The following is a 17,088-nucleotide window of genomic DNA, read 5'->3' on the forward strand; positions in this document are numbered from 1 at the left end:
AGAGAGAGAGAGAGAGAGAGAGAGAGAGAGAGAGAGAGAGAGAGAGAGAGAGAGAAAGAAGAAGAAGAAAGAGGAGGAGGAGGACGAGGAGGAGGAGGACGAGGAGGAGGAGGACAAGGATGAGGAGGACGAGGAGAAGGAGGACATGGAGGAGGAGAAGGAGAAGTAGAAAAATGAAAATAAGTTGAAGGAGGAGACCATGAATAAGAAGGTCAAGATGACTTTAAGAAGAAGCATGAGGAGAAGATGAAGAAGAACAAGAACAAGAAGGAGAAACACAAGCCGAACAAGAAGTATAACAATAAATTGATTAAAAATGTGAATGAGAATTAGACTCATGAGGAGAAAATGCAGAAGTGGGGAACTCAAGAGAAATATATATCTCTGGATGGCACAGCCCTGCTGTGGACATCCTCCACCTACGCTCAACACACCTCCAAACCATACCCCTCCAATTAGTGTAGCCCTGTATGAGTGGATGAATCCACTGGCAAGGTGGAGGCACCCACCATCAAGTGCTTTTCCATAAACTGACCTGTGATCATTGCTGCAGTGGGGAGAAAAATTTGAACACATGAGTCTTTGGGGACCAATCCAGATACAAACTCTAGCTGTTTGTCTTTGGTGGGTCCAACGTGAACTAAGAAGGTCTGGGGTACAAGGGGCTATTTCCTTGAAAGGTGTTCCTGTAGGGGACCTCCTGTGCATAGAGGGTCCTCAGGGAGGAATCAGTGGGGAGTCTTTGGTGCAACAGTAGCTGGATTCGGGGGCTCTCAGGTCTGTGTGTGAGACCTGAGCTGGCAGAGGCTCTCAGTTGTGGGGGATGTTGGGTAGTGTATTACTTGAGTGTCACCTACCACGCCTCTGCCCCTGCCTCTCCAGAGCTGAGGATCCCTGCTGATGGAAACGTATATTACGCCCTGGATGGCAGAGTGGATTATAACTTTCTTCTTCAGGAAACAGCTGCCAGCAAGTTGTTTAAAGTCAAGCCAAAGGAGGTAAACAGCCACCTTCTTCAGTATTTACTCCTGGTGCCACTCCACATCCTCCAAGGGGACAAGAACCTCAGGTTCTGGATGGATGTTTTAGAATGCCCACAGAGCCAACTGCCAGGCTGGGTGGGGTGCAGGTGCTGGGCTTTGCTGATGTTGTCATCCCCCACAGTTCTTGGAGCCTTCTGTGGCAGTGGCATCCAGGATCCCAGCAGCTGTGAGCAGCAGCTCTGCGGTGGCTGCAGGACCATTGCCCCAGGCCACCCAAACCAATGAGTGGTGCGTGAGAAAAGTCACCAGTAGCAGCTCCTCACTGCTTCACTCCAGCGACCAGGTGGAAGACATCCGCTTTGTCCACGTCCTCCTAGAGGGACAGAGCCTGAGGGAGACAAAGCGCATCCTGGTAAGCCCGACAGCAGGGCTGCCTCCTGGGTGTCCCCACAGTGGAAGGCAGGAGACACAGCTAACCCTGGGGCTGTGGTGGGAAATTAAGAAGAGAGAGGTCAGTCTTAAGGGCTTGACCTGAGGGGGGAGAGCCTCAGCATGCCCAGCTGCAGCGGTGAGTGGGCCTGTGTATTGTGGGTTTGGCAGGCCAGAAGTGCAGACGGAAGTGCTGTGGACAGATGAAGGCAGAGATATGTCCAGGGTGCAGGCTGCAGTGCCTAGAACTTGGTATTCTCAATGAGTGAGGTTGGAGCAGCGGAGCTGGCAGTGACTTGTCACATGTGTAGGAGGGGGTGTGTTCCTGGTGGCAGGGAAGAGAACCTCCTTAGCATGACTAGGTGTGAAAATTTGGGGTCGGGATCACCTGGGGGGTCATGCCAAACTTCGGAATGTCAGTCTTTGCATGTATGTAAATACGGAGCTAAAGGGGTTCTTGGCAGAATTTCTATGGATGTGCAGTAGACACGCTAATGCTGCAGGTGTCCAGCTGCAGAGGAGACATGTTCAGTGACTGCCAGTGCTGAGTCAAGTACATCATTAGAACCAGACCCGCACCGAGCTTCCAGAGCCCAGGGCCTCTCCAGGCTATCATGAAGCACTCAAGTGCACACTCTTGTATCTGAGTCTGTTTTGTGTAGTGGCAGTCAGGACCAAAATTTTCAGTGCATCTGCCTCTTCCACCCACAAAGGCAGCCTGCATCCCAGAGCACACTTGGTGCGCAGATCCCTGGCCCATTGCTGTCATCTCAGTGAGATGAGAGTGTGTCTGTGCATAGGCAGTTTGGTCCTTTGACCTGAGTGGAATGTGGCTCCCCAGGGGGAGGGGAGATGGCAGGTACAGGCAGATATTTGTACCAGGATTGTTCTAGTAGCACGTTGCAAGAACCCAGGCGGTATATGGAGGCCACACTCAGGTAGCAGGATAACAAGATTGTGCCCTTGTATATGTAGCTAACATTTCTCCTGAATGTTTGACCACAGTCTTCTGGGTAGCTCCTCTAAAAGCCATTCTCTGATGACATTTGTCCCACCCTGATCTAGGTGACGTGTCAGGAGAGGGTGACAAGCCTCATCCGCAGGGCCTTGGACCAAAATTTGTTGCAGCATGAGGATGTGGACAACTTTGAGCTGCTGAGAATGATGTCTCTGCATGACAGTAAGTAGGACAATCAGACAGTGGGGAGACATGATCCACAGTGGGCTCAGGATAACTCACAGCCAAGAGAAAGTGGGCCTTGGCCCTAAAATAGCCAGAGTGTGGTGGGCCTGGTGCAGGAAACCAAGTGCAGTGATGGGCGTGTCCAGTGTGGACGAGTTCAATGAGGCCCCAGGCGGCTGCTGGACCTCTCTAAATGTGTTCTCCCCTGGACCTGGTCTGGCAATGCAAAGCTAATATCGATGAGGGCAAGGCAGAGAGAGGCTCAATCTATCATCAGTTTGGTTTATGGCTCACTGATAAGGATGCCTTCAAATGAAGAGGAGCAGAGCATGGGTCCTGATTGGATCAGCATTGCTATGGACAGAAGCCGCACAGGTCCCAATCCATGGCCAGGATATGAGAAGTCCTGCCTACTCAAGAATGTCAGGATTGCAGCAACTGGGAACAGGACTCAGTGAAGAGGAAGTCAAGGCCAGGGGACAGCCTGTTTGGGTTCTTTTTGGAACAATTCCAAGTCCTCTGTGCCTGGGTGCCCATCTCCTGAAGATATCAGAATGGCCAGGTTATTATTCCTTCCAGCAACAAAGAAGGGCATCTGAAGAACAGAGGCCACAATGCTGAGCTGTCCACAATGCCAGTGCTCTTTCCTTTCTTGTGAGCCCGACACTCCTAGCCTCCACCATCCCAGCCTGTCCACAGTAGAACCCACCATCTGTCGAGCACGTAAGTGAGTTTTCCCATTTTCACACACTGCCTCATTTGAGTTGGCTCTGTCTCACACATGAGGAAGACTGAGGTGCAAGGAGCTGGGCAAGGGGCAGTGTCTGCGAATCTCAGGGACTTGGGAGGCAGTGCAGGGGGAAGGGGATTTCCAAACAGCCTCAGAAACTTAGGGAGACCCTGTACCCAAGTCAAAAGGCCTGGGAATGGTCTCAGTGCTTAAGTGCCTCTGGCTTTATCTCTAGTAAAAAAATAAGCCAGTCAAAAGGAATTACCAAACCGAGAATCTACAAAGGTGATTTCAGAAACAGACTTTCAACCCAAGCATCAGTTGAGAGCAGGCTCCAGACCAGGGGAGGTTTGTGTGTAAAAGACGTCATAAGGGAGGACTACGGGGGGCCTGGAACCCACTAGGTGTGATGGCATCTATGCCTTATGGCAGGAGGGTGGCAGTGATGCTGGCCCTCTCCTAGATTTTGGAAACCTTGTTTTCATTGGGGAAGCTTTATGGAGGTGGAATCTATTTTAGCAATCCTGGTCCAGATGAGGTGCTGACTACCACAGGTAGAAGCCTATCCAGAATGCGGTGTCTGTTATTCAGTCTTTCCTGACTGTGACAATGACAAAGAAAGGAAGTCACTTGTCTTTGGTCTTGGTTTCACTCCTGGCCATTGATTGAGAACTGATTTCATCTTGGACTACTGAACAGAGGCTGCATCTGGGCAGAAGAGTGTGATAGATTTGAACTCCTCAGGACGCCCCACCATTGCCAGAGAAAGAAGGAGAAGGAGGAGGAGGAGAAAGAGACACTCCTGAGTGGGGAGAGGATCACACGATAAAGAGCAGGAGGCAGAAGAAGAAAAAGAAGGAGGTGAACAGAAGGAAGGGTGGAGGGAGATACACAAGAAGAAGAACAAGAAGGAATCATGTAAGAACAGGAAAAAGACCCAGAAAGAACTACAAGAAGATGCAGGACAGAAAGAAGAGCCAGAAGTAGAACAAGAACCAGAATAAAAGTACCAAGCAGACAGCTCCTGATGAGAAACAAGGGGAAGGAGAGCGATCCTAGAAAACAATAGAGTTCTCCAGGGCACCACCCTGCTCAAGTCCTCCCATGTCCATGCCCAACACACCTCTGATGGATACCACCTCCCCTCCGTGTATTCATCCATGAGTGGATTCATCCAGGGCAAGGGGATGAATTCCCCCACCATCCAACGCTTCCCTGAATGCCCATGTGTGAGCATGGCTGCCCTGGGGAGAAAGGCCTAAGCACAGGAGCCTTTGCCAATCCTGATGCAGATCCTGGCAGTGTCCCTTTGGCAGATCCAACCTGCACTGAGAAGTTCTGGGCCCAAGGTGCTGTTTCCATTGCCAGGTGCTCTTTTGGTTTAGAATCCTGTACATCATCTTCTCCAGGGAAGAATCACTGAGGGAGTCTTTGGTGGCACTGTAGCTGGATAGGAGGGCTCTCAATTCTGGTGCAGGCTCGCCCTGGCGGAGACTCTCAGGGGTTGTGGGTGTTTTGTGGTCTAATCCTTGAGTGCCACCTAACAATTCTCTCCACTTTGCTCTGCAGAAATCAAGGTCCCTGACCACTCACTGATGTATCTGTCCATGAATCCACAAATCAAATATTATTTCATCGTGAGGAAACGCCGCGAGGTCAAGGGAAAGGAGGTAAACACCTACCTTATTCAAGCTGTACTTGTGCTGCCATTCCACTCCCACCTGGGGAAATGAGAAGCCTGAGCACCTGGACATATGTGCTAGAAGCCCATAGAGCCAACTGACAGGCTGGGGTGGCTTTCTGTTTCTGGGTTTGCTGATGTTCCATCCCCCACAGTTCTCAGAATCAACCTGCAAGTCCTCCAGGCCGCTTTCCCACAAGCAGGTGGGAGACACCTGCTTAATTCGTGTCCACTTAGAAACACAAAGTCCAAAGATGGCCAAGACTGTTTTGGTAAGCCTGGGAGCAGGGGTGTCCCCTGGTGCTTACACCTGGGTGGGGAGCAGACACTGGTCCAATACCATGAACTACTCATGCCCTCTTGAATTTGGAGCTTCTGGATGATCAGGAGGATAGATGGGAATCAAGAAGGAAGAGGTCAGTGTGAAGGGCTGGAGCTGAGATGAGGGAGAGCAGCAGCTTGTCCACCGCCATGTCTGAGGGAGTCTGTGTGTCAGGTGGCAGCATGCAGTCCAGAAGGGCAGAGGCAGGTATGGGTGACAGATGAGAACAGGCCAGGACCTAGGTTGCAGGTTCCTCTGTATGGGATGCTGGCCTCTATGGAGCAGGACACCAGTATGAGGTTCTGCATGTTCCTTGAACAAGGAGCTGAGAGGGTCTCTCTGCAGAGTCAGTATGGATGTGGAGCAAGCACACTAAATGTCCAGGTAACCCAATGTTTACCCTTGGCGGAACAGGTGCCCTCGTACACCCCAGCCAGCACTGAGCCTCTGGAGGCCAGGAGCTCTCATGGCTCTCTTTCGTCACTCCTGTGTGTGGTCACGTTCCTGGGTCTGATTTGGGCCCTGGCAATCCAGACCAAAGCCTCTAGGTTTTGTGCCTAGGCCATTCCCAATGCCGCCTGCATCCTCGGGCAGACCTAGGATCTTGGAGGCTATTGTCCCATTCCTCCCAACTTGTGGGATGAGATTGCATCTGTATGCAGGTAGTGGGGTCCTTTCACTTGGAGAGGAGTGCAGCTCCACAAAGAGCAATGGCAGGTCCAGGAAGTCCTATGTACAAGGATTGGGCTAGTAGCCTATGGGAAGAGCCCACGCGATGAGCAGGAGGTCAGCCTCAGGTAGTAGGGTCATGGATGTTGCCCTTGTATTTAGAGTGGAGGTGCCTCCAGAATGCCCCTGCCCACTGTCCTTGAGTAGTCACTTCAAGGCCCATTTCCTGAAGGCCTGTCTTCCATGCTGCTCCAGGTGACCTGCCACGATCGGGCTCCTGTCGTCATCCGCAGGGCCCTCGAGCTACACTTGCTTACTCAGGAGAAGCCGGAGGAATATGAGCTGGGCCAAATCATCTCTCACCGTCAGAGTAAGTGGGACAATCAGATGACAGAGAGCAAGGGTCAGGATGTGGACTCAGGTCAACTCTTAGCACCAAAGAGCATTCTCTGACCCCCAAGAACACTCCAACAGGGTGTGTTGGGCTCGTGCACAAAGCCAACTGCACTTCTGCTGGTGTAAGCTCTCCAGGTGTTTTGGTATACCCCAGTGGCTAGTGCGGCTCCCCACCAGGTGCCCTGCCCAGGACATGAAGACGCATGCAAAGCTGACATCATTGAGGAGTGAGGAGGAAAGCCTCTTTCCAGGAGCAGTATGGTTCTGTGGTCTGAGATAGGAGTGGTTTCAGAGGAACATGGGAATGCATGGGCTAAAGATGGAACTGGCATTTTGTGGACTGAAGCAGTAGGATTAAAAGCCTTCTGTGTGACCAGAAAACCACTGCCTGGGCAGAGCATTGCCAAGATTCTAGCAAGCAGTAACAGGATGAAATTGGGAAGAAAACACAGCCTGGGAGACAGCTTGAATCATCTGTTTTTGCATCAATTCCATGGTCTTCCGCACCTGAGTCCACTAGCCAAGGAGTGATCCCAATAGCCAAGTTATGATCCCTAACTAGAGTCAGATGAGGGCTTCCTGAGCACGTAGCCACAGAGCTCATCTGATAATAATGTCAGCGCTTTTTCATTGGTTGGTTGGTTGGCTTTTGTGAGCCAAACACCTCAGCAGCCATTATCCCAGCCTATGTACGCTGAAGACCACCATCCCAATGAGTTCTAGGATCACTTGTCTCCTATCTTAACCTTCTGTTAGGTTAGTAGAGTCTATGGAAGAGGAAGTCTGTCTGGGGCCTTGGTAGCCTAAGAAATTCATAGCAGAGATCCCCACATCCAACCCAGAAGGGATGGAGAACAGGCTCTAGGTTAGAGGAGGGCAACAGGAAAGAGGTGTTCAGAGGAAGGAGAAGCTGGCTGTTGTATTCCCCCACTCGGGGTCATGGCACCACTGGGCCATACACCATGTTGGAGGGAAGCAGGCCCTTTGCTGGTCTTTGGAATCATTGTTCTCAGGAGGGCAGCATTTGGAATGTGGCCTCCATTCTCAGAAGCCTGGTTCACATGGAAGCAGGCTCCACCAACGCAGAAGCGTGGCTCTAATGTGGTATCCGTGCAGGTCAGCCTGTCCTCACCGTGGCCATACTTGAGGAATCCTAGGCCTTTTCTCTGGGTTTCACAACTTTCTCTTTGGTTGTGCACTGAGGCTGTCCATAAAGCTCTAGTGTGTGGCAGTGGAGAGCTTCTCAGCCCTTGCCACAAAGGCATAGACTGGGAGAGAGAGAACAAGGCTGGGAGAGAGGGAGAGAGAGAAAGACGGAGAGGAGAAGGAGGACCTCTACTTGGAGAATGAGGATTCAGTGGAGCCAACAGGGACAAGGTACTGGTGCCCAGGGCGCACTCCTGTTTACATCTTCCACCAAGCATGCTCAACCTTTCTTCCAGTCCCTCCCACCTCCCAATAGTGTATTCATCTTGAATGAGAATTGCATGTTGACATCAGAGCACTCACCATCCAATGCTTCCTTCCAAACCCACCTGTGAAGATGGCTCATGTGGGGTCTGAATCTTCGGCACTTTTGTGGGAGATTTCAGATGCAAACCCTAGTGGTGTGCTTTGGCAGACGCAAGAGGACCTGGGATGTTTTGGAGTCCAAAGCCTTTGGTAGGAACAGACATTAGGTCTGTTGAAGTGCTCTGCCTAGTTCTTCCTCAGGGAGGACTGTGGAGGCTGTCTTGTTGGTATTGGTGCTGAATTGGAGAGCTCTCAGGTGTGTGGCTCAGTTCATTTCTGGCACAGGCTCTCAGATGTTGGGGTGTCCCAGGGAGCACCTCCTGAGCCACCTTATTTTGTACACCCCTCTCTCCCCAGAGCTGAGGATTCCAGCGCAGGCCAACGTATTTTACGCAAAGAACCCTCACACGAAACCCAACTTCGTGCTGAGGAAAAGGAGCCTCTCCCAAAAGAATGATGAGTGGATCCAGCCTCAACCTCCCTCTCGTCCTGCAAAGAAGAAGGCTCCAGCCCTCCTGAGGATGCTTGCAAAACCATTCTGCTGCTGTGTGCCTGGGCGGGGCTGAGGCAGCCCAGGAATATTTACATTGATTACTATTTGCTTCAAAGTTTGAATCTATAGTTTGCCATTGTCTTTGACCTTGTTTAGTAACACAGTTGTTACTCTATCCTGTATTTGTTGTTCCCATTAATATATTATTATTTGAAAATATATATGTTTTTGTTACCTGATCTATTGTGATGATTTGTCACCTGATCTACTGTGATGGTTTTTGATCAAAATTGTGCATTTGATGATAATGAATGCCATGCATTTAGGAACCTGTAGACTCTAGACAATGAATGAATGTCTACTGTTGCATGGACTGGTCTGCAGAGTCCTGTAGCATTTAAGCTTGTGTGAGGGCTTCATAGGGCTTGCAAAAAGTCCGGGTCAGATGGTCCTGCATGAAGCTTAGCTCCTAGTGGTCTCCTCTACAGCATAAGGGCCAAGGAGAAACCCACTTCCACACAGAAGATGGGAAGCTACCTTATGAAGGTGATCGTAGGTGTGGGACCCTCTTGCTAGGACCCTTTTTCTATTGGGCCAAAACTGTGCTCTGAATGTGATTGCTGAGAAGAGCTTGGAATTTCCTGATTGAAACAGTTCATGCAAGCTGCTTCCACTTGCAGGAACAAAGTGTGTTCTCGTTGAGCACTTTGGGGTGTCCCAGGTTGCACTAGAGTGTGTCAGAAGCACTTGTAATGATTGGCATTCACGGTTTCACATTGAAGCCTCTGTGCCATCTGTCAACCACTGATGGCTGCAAGTGGGTACCCTGCCTTTCAATGAGTTTTCTGAAAAAGTAGGAGTTTTGAAGAACTGATCTTCTCAGCATTCCCCTTGCCTCCCCAAGTTGGGTGATGTCAATTATACAGGCTTCCTTGGGAGCACACATTTTATATTGAGCTGGAATTGGACTCTGGATGCGATTGCTGAAAATAGCTGGGGAATGGGAGAATGGAAGCTGTTTGCTGCAAGCAGTTTCAATTTGCTTTGTTGATTAACTTTGTTGTAAGTGAGCACATGCTATTTTTTTTTTCCTGTGGACCTAGAAGAATTCAAAACTGCTTCTTACAGGTGACAGGCATGCTTACACATTGAAGCCTCTGTGCCATTGATAAAAAAAAAACAGTTCACTCATGTGGGCACCTGCACTTCAAGTGAATGTTGTAAATGAGTGTGACAAATGGATGTCAGTGAGACTTTGGAGAACTGATCTTCTCAGCTGGTCCTCTTTTTCACTGCACGTTGGTGATGCTAGATTCAAGAGATCTCTTTCTGGCACCCTTTGTGTTTCATGCCTGAACTGTGCTCTGAAAGTTCTTGAAGAGAACAGCTTAGAAGTGCAGAAGTGAAGCTGTTTGTTGAAGCAGCTTCAAGTGGCACAAGCTAACTTGTTCTCAGTGAGCACATGGGGATTTTCCCTGGTTGAAGCAGTGTGAATGAGAATGGCTTCTCAGAGCTGGTAGGCATGTTTGCATTTGGCAAACTTTGCCATCTGTCACCCAGAGTTCCTTGCATGAAACCTACATTTCCAGTGTTTTCAGAAAGGTGTGATGAGTGGGTTTCCATGGAATTTTGTGGAATTGATCTTTTCAGGCAGTCCTCATTGCCTTCTCAAAATTGTTGATCCTGGTGCAAGGGCTCTCTTGTCAGCCAACATTGTATTTTGGGCCTGACCTCGGCTCTGAATGTACTTGCTGTACTTCCCATCTTTCCTCTCTCTGGTTCACTCCTCAGATCCCATCCTCCTTTCAATAGGGCCTCATCCAAGAAGCCTCCCCATGTGCCTCCCACTTGATTTCAACTTCTCCAGTGCACTTATTGTCTAAGCAGGGATTCCCAGGAGAGAGGGCTCTCCATTCTGCACACTGAAATTTCTCAGCAGGGAGGACTCCTCCATGCTTGAATGGCGGGGCTGCAATCACCTGGAAGGTGGAAATAGGAGGCTGGTGGTGTTCCTAGCCAGGATGCTGGTGATTGCAGTGCATTTAATCTATGGCCCTCAAGGAGGTTTATGCTGCAGATTTGTGTACTTCTGCATCTGTATGCACACAGTTCTTCATGTGGGGAAAAAAGCAATGTTCTCAAAGTTTGCTTTATATTATACTCAACTGGTAATTTACAAACCCCAGTGTCCCATCTTAGCCCAGAGCCATTCCATCAGCCCAGGGCCAGTGGGTGGTCCAGCGGTCAGTACTATGCACAGCTCCCAGGTGGCTCCAGTGTGTAGCTGAATTTGAGAGCCAGTGTACTGTAGGATTTGCTCTTGAGGTTAGAATTCATTGACTTCCTCTTATGTCATTTCACTGGTTCACGATATTCCTTGTCTCATGGACTATTCTGTGAAATCTTCAAGTTAGCCATCTCTGGTCATTTCTTCCATTTGATGGCACCTGGTTCAACAGCTTGTTGTTGGGTGGGGTCGGTCATGGGCAGTCCTGGGTCACAGAGAGGGACAGGAAGACCCTAATGTGGAATGGTGGTGTAGAGAGTAAGGGTGGGGCCAGAGCCCACACTGTGGTTAGGGTAGGGAAGGGATCTGAAGAGAGTACCTTGAAAGCGAGCTCTGGCTGCAGTTAACCAGGAATCAGGGCCTGGAAATGGAAGCCATGACAGGGCTTCTGACTAGAAAGGACACATCTTTCTGGGCTCAGTTGGAGGTCCATCGAGGCAGAGGAAAAGAGAGAGGATGCAGGAGAGGGGGATGGTCTAGATCACAGAGCCGCTCCGTCATCATATCTTAGAGAATGGATTTTTTTCTTCCAGTTGTTGGTAAATGCTAATTCCTTCACGTGTTACATTCACATCCACCTCGTCCATTGGAAAGGCTGCTCAACCACCACAGGCAGTGGTATCTTGGTGGATGTGTGCATTCTAAAAGGAGGTGAGGTTGGCGCCAATAGAGTGTGTGGGCGCTCAGGCATTGGCAAGCTTGCTTTGGAGAGTGAATCCTCTAAATGTTATTGGGCTGTTTTTGAAAGATCGTGTGGTTTGGCTAGACCTAGAATGCTTCCACACAATTTAGCATGGTGTATATTTTAGAGAGCATGATCACTGAGGGGCAGGTTGCTGGTGTGAAGCCGTGAGCATTAACATCTATCAAGTTTCTCACCTGGAGTTGGCTACCTACAACTGGTGACAGTGTTTTGCTCCTACGGAGCAATACTGAACAAGTCTCTGGGCCAGTAATCCATTGCTGAACTCCATCACTAACAAAAAGTCCCTGAGTGAAGGTGAGGACCAGAAGAGCCCGGGAACCACCTGACAGCAGCCCTGAAGTCCTGACCTCTGGCACATCATATGCCAACTCAACTGGGTATCAACCTCTTCCTGGGCTCATTAGAACTGTGTGCTTCAACTTTCAGAAACAAATGCAGAATGACAGAATCTTCTCTGAGGACACTTTTCTAAGTCTTGTTTGCAGCACGTGTTCTAAGTCTTATTTGCAGCATGTCTTCACTGGAATGAGTAGTCATTTGGCATTCTGTTGTACTTAAAATTTCATGAGATTCTGTCGCTCCCACCTGACAGATCCCTTTCCAGAACAATCTTGGGGCCCTGCTGCAGGGACACCCAGTGAGGATGCTCGAGGAAACCTTTCTGTCCAGGAAAGCGGTGGGGCTGGTGAGGGCTGGGGTCCTAGGGCGAGCTGGCTGCGGCTTTTTACCTGAAGTCCCCCTGTCCCGCCCCTTGATGATCCTCCTGGAGTCGGGCCCCAAGTGACTTCTCCCTTGGTAGCCTTTGGGAGGCACCGAGGAACTGTCTGGTGCCCTGTCCCTGAGGGCGACAGGGCTTTCAGTGTTTGCTGACTTGAGTTGTAAGGATTTTGTAAGGAGGACTCCAGCCCTCCACCTCTACCCGCAGACATCCAATGGATGGCTAAAGGCAGAATTAGAAGGGCAGCATCTCTGCCTCAATATATGGCCCATCCATCCCCTTTGCCTGAGTCACCTTGGATTTGTTACTGGACCCTGCTGGCTGCATCAGTGCCCACCAGCACAAGGAACAGGCAAAAAAAAAAGAAATAAAAAGGAAAAAATGAAGAACTTTGATCAAACTGGGGAGAAGCAGCCAGAAGGCTTGGAAGAAGCCCCTGACCCACAGAAGTGGTTACAGTTTATAGAAACAAAACCCAAGTGATCTACATCCATGAATTTCCTTGGCCTGAAGAAAAGCAAAAATGGGAAAAACACAGAAAATGCCTAGGCAGATGGCCTGTGCCCAGGCTTGAGGAAGGGCGGGACCCATCTTAGCTTTCCTGGCTCCTGAGGTGGGCGTGGGGTTGCAGCCCGTCTCTATTTTCAGCAGAAGAAAGTTGCTCTTAATTCAGAATCCAGACCCCCACCCCCATGCAGTCTGTTTCATGTCCCAGGAACAAGGTCTGATTGATGTGCATCTGAGAGCCAAAGCAGGTGACACAGCTCTCCTGACAAGGCACCACCTGGCCAATCCAGGGAAGATGGACAGACCTCAACTGGTCAGGACCACCTGCTTTGGCAGCTGTGCAAAGCCCAAGCCCTTGCCCTCATTCCCCTCTCTATAAAAGCTCCAAGTCATTGTCACCCCCTGAAGACAGGCTAAGATGTGGGTCCCCTGCCTTCCCCGTGTGGCTGCACTGATAAAAGTTCCTTTCTTGCTGGGCATGGTGGTGCATGCCTGTAATCCCAGAGATTCTCGGGAGGCTGAGGCAGGAGGATCACTTGAGGTCAACCTTGGTGATTTTGTGAGACCCTCAGCAACGTAGCAAGACCCCTTCTCAAAACAAGAATAAAAAGGATTGGGGTGTACTCAGTGGTAAGGCACCCGGGTTCAATTCCTAGTCCTTTACCTGGAGCTGAAGCTCCCTGCCTCCTTTTCTTTTGCGGGTTAAAGCTTCCCCTGTGCATTCTGTCTCATTGGGCTTGGAGTTACCATTGACCCAACTCATAAGTTCCCATCTCTGGTATCTCCACCTCCTCTTGGTACTGGGGATTGGACCAGGGGCTCTGCCACTGAGCTACATCCTCAGCCCTTTTAATTCTTTATCTTAAGACAGTGCCTCAATAAGTTGCTAAACCTGGCCTCAAACCCACAATCCTCCTGCCTCAGCCTCCTGAGTCACTCTATCACAGGTGGGTGGCACTGTGCTCGGCCTGTGGTTGCATTTGGATGCAGTCCAAGCTGCTGCAGGTTTGAGGAATGTTCTGTGGGCATCTATATAACAGTACCTGAAGGGGGCGCCAGACCCTCTCGCTGTTTTTTTCTGTGGATGTCTGCCTGGCCTGCAGTGGGTTGGTCACAGGACATTCAGGAGAGATCTAGGGCACTGGGCAGTGCCCTCCATCCAGCAGGTGACCTGGCAGGAAGAGCCCTTGCAGCAGGGAAGTGGGGTGGCACTCTGTAGGTGAAAGCACAGAGCTCTCTGATGACTAGTGACTAACACAATGTGAAGCAGAAACATCCCATGAATTTCATGTTCAAGTACAAATCTGGCTAGGATGACTGGATGGCATTGCAATCTCCTGAAGGTCCTTCTTGGATTCATACAAAAAGAGAGAGCGAGGGACTAAGGGGCAGGAAGGAAACACAACTTTTTCAAACACTGAGATCTGGAGTCCAGCTCCTGCCATGTAGTCAGTGAATGAATAGATAATAATTGTTTTTATGGGACCATGTGACCTGGGGCTGCTCGGCTTCCTGTGGGCCCTCAGCATCCCTATGTATAAAGCAGGGGCACAGACCAAGGGTGCTGTCAGCTTTCTGTTGCTGTGACAAAGCATCTGAGAGAATCCCCTTAAAAGGAAACAGGGTTTCTTTTGGCTCATGGCTGCATAGGTCTCAGTCCATGGCACCTTAGCCCTGTTGCTTTGGGCCTGTGACAGCACAGTAGGACATCCTGGCAGCTGGAGCACATGACAGAGGAGGCTGCTCATCTCTGGGTAACTGGGAAGAGGGTGGGTAGGACTGGGCTGGGTCCCAATATCCCCCTCAAGGTCACACCCCTAATGATCTCATTCCTTCCAGGAGGCCCCACCTACTAAAGTTTCCATTGTGTCCCAAGGGCCACAGGCTGGTGACCAAGCCTTTAGCACATGGGCAATGGGGACATTTGACATCCAAACCACAATACCAAGTGATCATTAGCTGGGGGCTAACCCCCGGTCTCCGGGCCAACCCCTCCCCACAGGCCAGGCCTGGGGAGATTGACTGCATTCTGCAGGACACCCACTGTAGGCAGCTGCCTCAGCCAACATGGAAGTCCTTAGCAGAGGCTCTTTTATTTCACGGGGGGTGGTACCAGTGATTGATCTCAGGGATTCTTGACCACTGAACCCCATCCCCAGCCCAATTTTGAATTTGATTTAGGCTCAGGGTCTCACTGATTTGCTTAGTGCCTTGCCATTGCTAAGGCTGATTTTGAAATTTTTGATCCTCCTGCCTCAGCCTCCCGAGGTGCAGGGATTCCAGGAGTGCACCACTGCGTTGGCCAAGGGGCTCCTTTTGGGCAGTGGGGTTTCCTTGGAGAGAAAGCTGACCCTGTCCTGGGGTCATCCCTGATTTGCCCACACAGCAGTGCTTTGTTACTTTTTCTTTTCTCTGGAGGGCAACTCAATTCATACCTAGTAAACATAGCCCCACAGGTTCTCTGATTAAGAATAGTGCAGAGCTGGGGGGCAGTGGTACATGCCTGTAATCCCAGACACTCTGGAGGCTGAGGCTGGAGGATGGCATGTTTGAAGCCAACCTTAGCCATTTAGTGAGGCTCTGAGCAACTCAGTGAGACTCTGTCTGTAATGAAGTATTTTAAAAAGGGCTGGGGATGTGGCTCAGTGGTAAAGCACCCCTTGGTTCAACCCCTGGTACCAAAAGAGAGAGAGAGAGAGAAGTGAAGAAATAAGGGAAAACAAAACTCAAGCTAAGATCTTAACCCTGCAAACGCAGCTGGTAGAGAAACGTGTTGACTTCAGGGCTATGAGGATTCACCTCACCAAGACTCAGGTAGCAAATGCTCTCCAAACCTGTCACCCTCAGGGCTGGGTGAGCTCCGCGGTAGAGCACTTGCCTAGCATGTGCAAGGCCCTGGGTTCAATGCCCAGTGCGGCAACAAAAAGAATTTCAAAACCCCATGTGATCCTCAGGTCCAGGGAGAGCAGTCAGAGCAGCTGTCTGCCCCTGAGACTGGGCCTGGGAGGACTCACTGGGAGGATGCCAGGGGGCTCATCAAAGGTCCGGGGAATTGCCACCAGTGCGGCCAAGGTCACTCCTAGATGGCAAAATGAAACCTGTGAGCCACGTTTTCTGTGACTCTCAGGAATCCCTTCCACACCTCTGTCCTTAAAACAGGGAAGAGTAATAATGTCACTCAGTCCCTTTGTACTGCTGGGACCACAGTGGTCTTTAGAGGAGATCTCATGGCTGCCCTGGGTCACCCCCTGCTTCACATCCCCTTGGTGACCAGTGGTCTCTTCCCACCTGAATGCTGTCCAGACCCGACTCCTGGGGTGCAAGCCTTCCCCTCCACCCTTTACCAGTGCTCACCAGCTGCCCTGGGGCATGGGAGGCTGTGACCCAGGCTTGGGTAGGGCTTCCCCCTTAGCCAGAGCCGTCCTGAGAGCCCCAGGCTGCAGCCCCAGCCTGGAAGTGGCTGCCTGGAACAGAGCAGGAGGTTGCTCCCTGTGGCCCCTCTGGCCCCTCTCTTCCTCCTGTGGAAGGAGCATGTGAGGAATGGCTTGTCCTTAACCCTGTGCAGAAGCTTCCAAAGAAACCGCTTCAAAGCCCTGGAGCAGGGGAGGGTTTTGAAAGGTTTGTGGAGCCATCTGAGAAGAAATGGCAGAACTTCAGAGATGAACAAGAGAGCAGGAGTTCCAAGCCTCTTTCGATGGAGTTTCTAGCAAAACAGGATGTTGGTTGCAGGAGCCAGATGCAAGCCAGGCTCAGATGACCCCATGGAGTACCATCAGGCGACCAATGGCCACTTGAAAACTGTATCGTAAAAGAGCTTCCAGTCCTGAAGCGCAAACTATGCCAGGGGCCTCCAGGCTAAATGACAGAAGCAGGCACACAATGACACATGGCCTGTGACCTCACTCATGGAGAGTATAATACAGATGTACCATAGAAGTAGAAAACATTATTGTGACCAATATTTTCATAATGATGATTGTTAGGATGGCCTTTCATGTTGGTTGTGATAATTGACAGCTGTCATTTTACAAATAATGTTGATCAAACGCTCCCTCTGGGCCATGCTCTAGGCCAGCCACTCTACCTGCCTTGCCTACCTGATCCTCACAGTGTCCCCAAGAAGCCAACACAACAAACCAGAAAGCACAATGTCCCTGCTAGCAAGTGCAGGACCTAAGTCTTGAACCCAGACACAGAGACCAACCAAATTCAATGAAATATTTACTGGAATACTGGTAGAAATCTAGGAGAAGAGGCTGTGGCCTAGAAATGGGGAGGGTTGGCTTCAATCCTCAAAACCCAAAGCTGTCAAGATGGTTCAATTGACCATCCACGTTAGAAACTACTCTCCAACGAAATATGCCCCAAACATTGTCAAAACAGAGGGACCGATTGGGAGGAAATGGCAACCCAGTAGAATAGGAGGCACGAGGAGAAACACAGATGAGCACTATGCACGGGAGGAGGTCACT

At 50.4% G+C, this 17,088-nt stretch overlaps 1 protein-coding gene across 2 annotated transcripts; it reads left to right on the forward strand.

Moving 5' to 3' along the window:
• Positions 1 to 1,870: 1,870 nt before the first annotated feature.
• LOC144369228 (ral guanine nucleotide dissociation stimulator-like) lies at positions 1,871 to 8,637 on the forward strand. Of its 2 annotated transcripts, XM_078028426.1 has the most exons (5): positions 1,881 to 2,592; positions 4,895 to 4,995; positions 5,162 to 5,278; positions 6,253 to 6,367; positions 8,263 to 8,637. In XM_078028426.1, the coding sequence occupies exons 1-5, from the start codon at positions 2,574 to 2,576 to the stop codon at positions 8,469 to 8,471; spliced, it is 561 nt and encodes a 186-aa protein (XP_077884552.1). In that variant the 5' UTR covers positions 1,881 to 2,573; the 3' UTR covers positions 8,472 to 8,637. The 2 variants fall into 2 exon arrangements, with proteins under 2 accessions (XP_077884553.1, XP_077884552.1); XM_078028427.1 differs by lacking the exon at positions 5,162 to 5,278 and having other exon boundaries at positions 1,871 to 2,592.
• Positions 8,638 to 17,088: the final 8,451 nt, after the last annotated feature.

The sequence above is a fragment of the Ictidomys tridecemlineatus genome, chromosome 12 (genome assembly GCF_052094955.1).
Source record: "Ictidomys tridecemlineatus isolate mIctTri1 chromosome 12, mIctTri1.hap1, whole genome shotgun sequence".
Taxonomy (NCBI): Eukaryota; Metazoa; Chordata; class Mammalia; order Rodentia; family Sciuridae; genus Ictidomys; species Ictidomys tridecemlineatus.

Excerpts from the sequence above, each read along its gene's own strand:
- LOC144369228 (XM_078028426.1), top strand. Across the intron at positions 5,279-6,252 it reads AGATGGCCAAGACTGTTTTG|GTGACCTGCCACGATCGGGC; the intron begins GTAAGCCTGGGA and ends ATGCTGCTCCAG. Across the intron at positions 6,368-8,262 it reads AATCATCTCTCACCGTCAGA|AGCTGAGGATTCCAGCGCAG; the intron begins GTAAGTGGGACA and ends CTCTCTCCCCAG.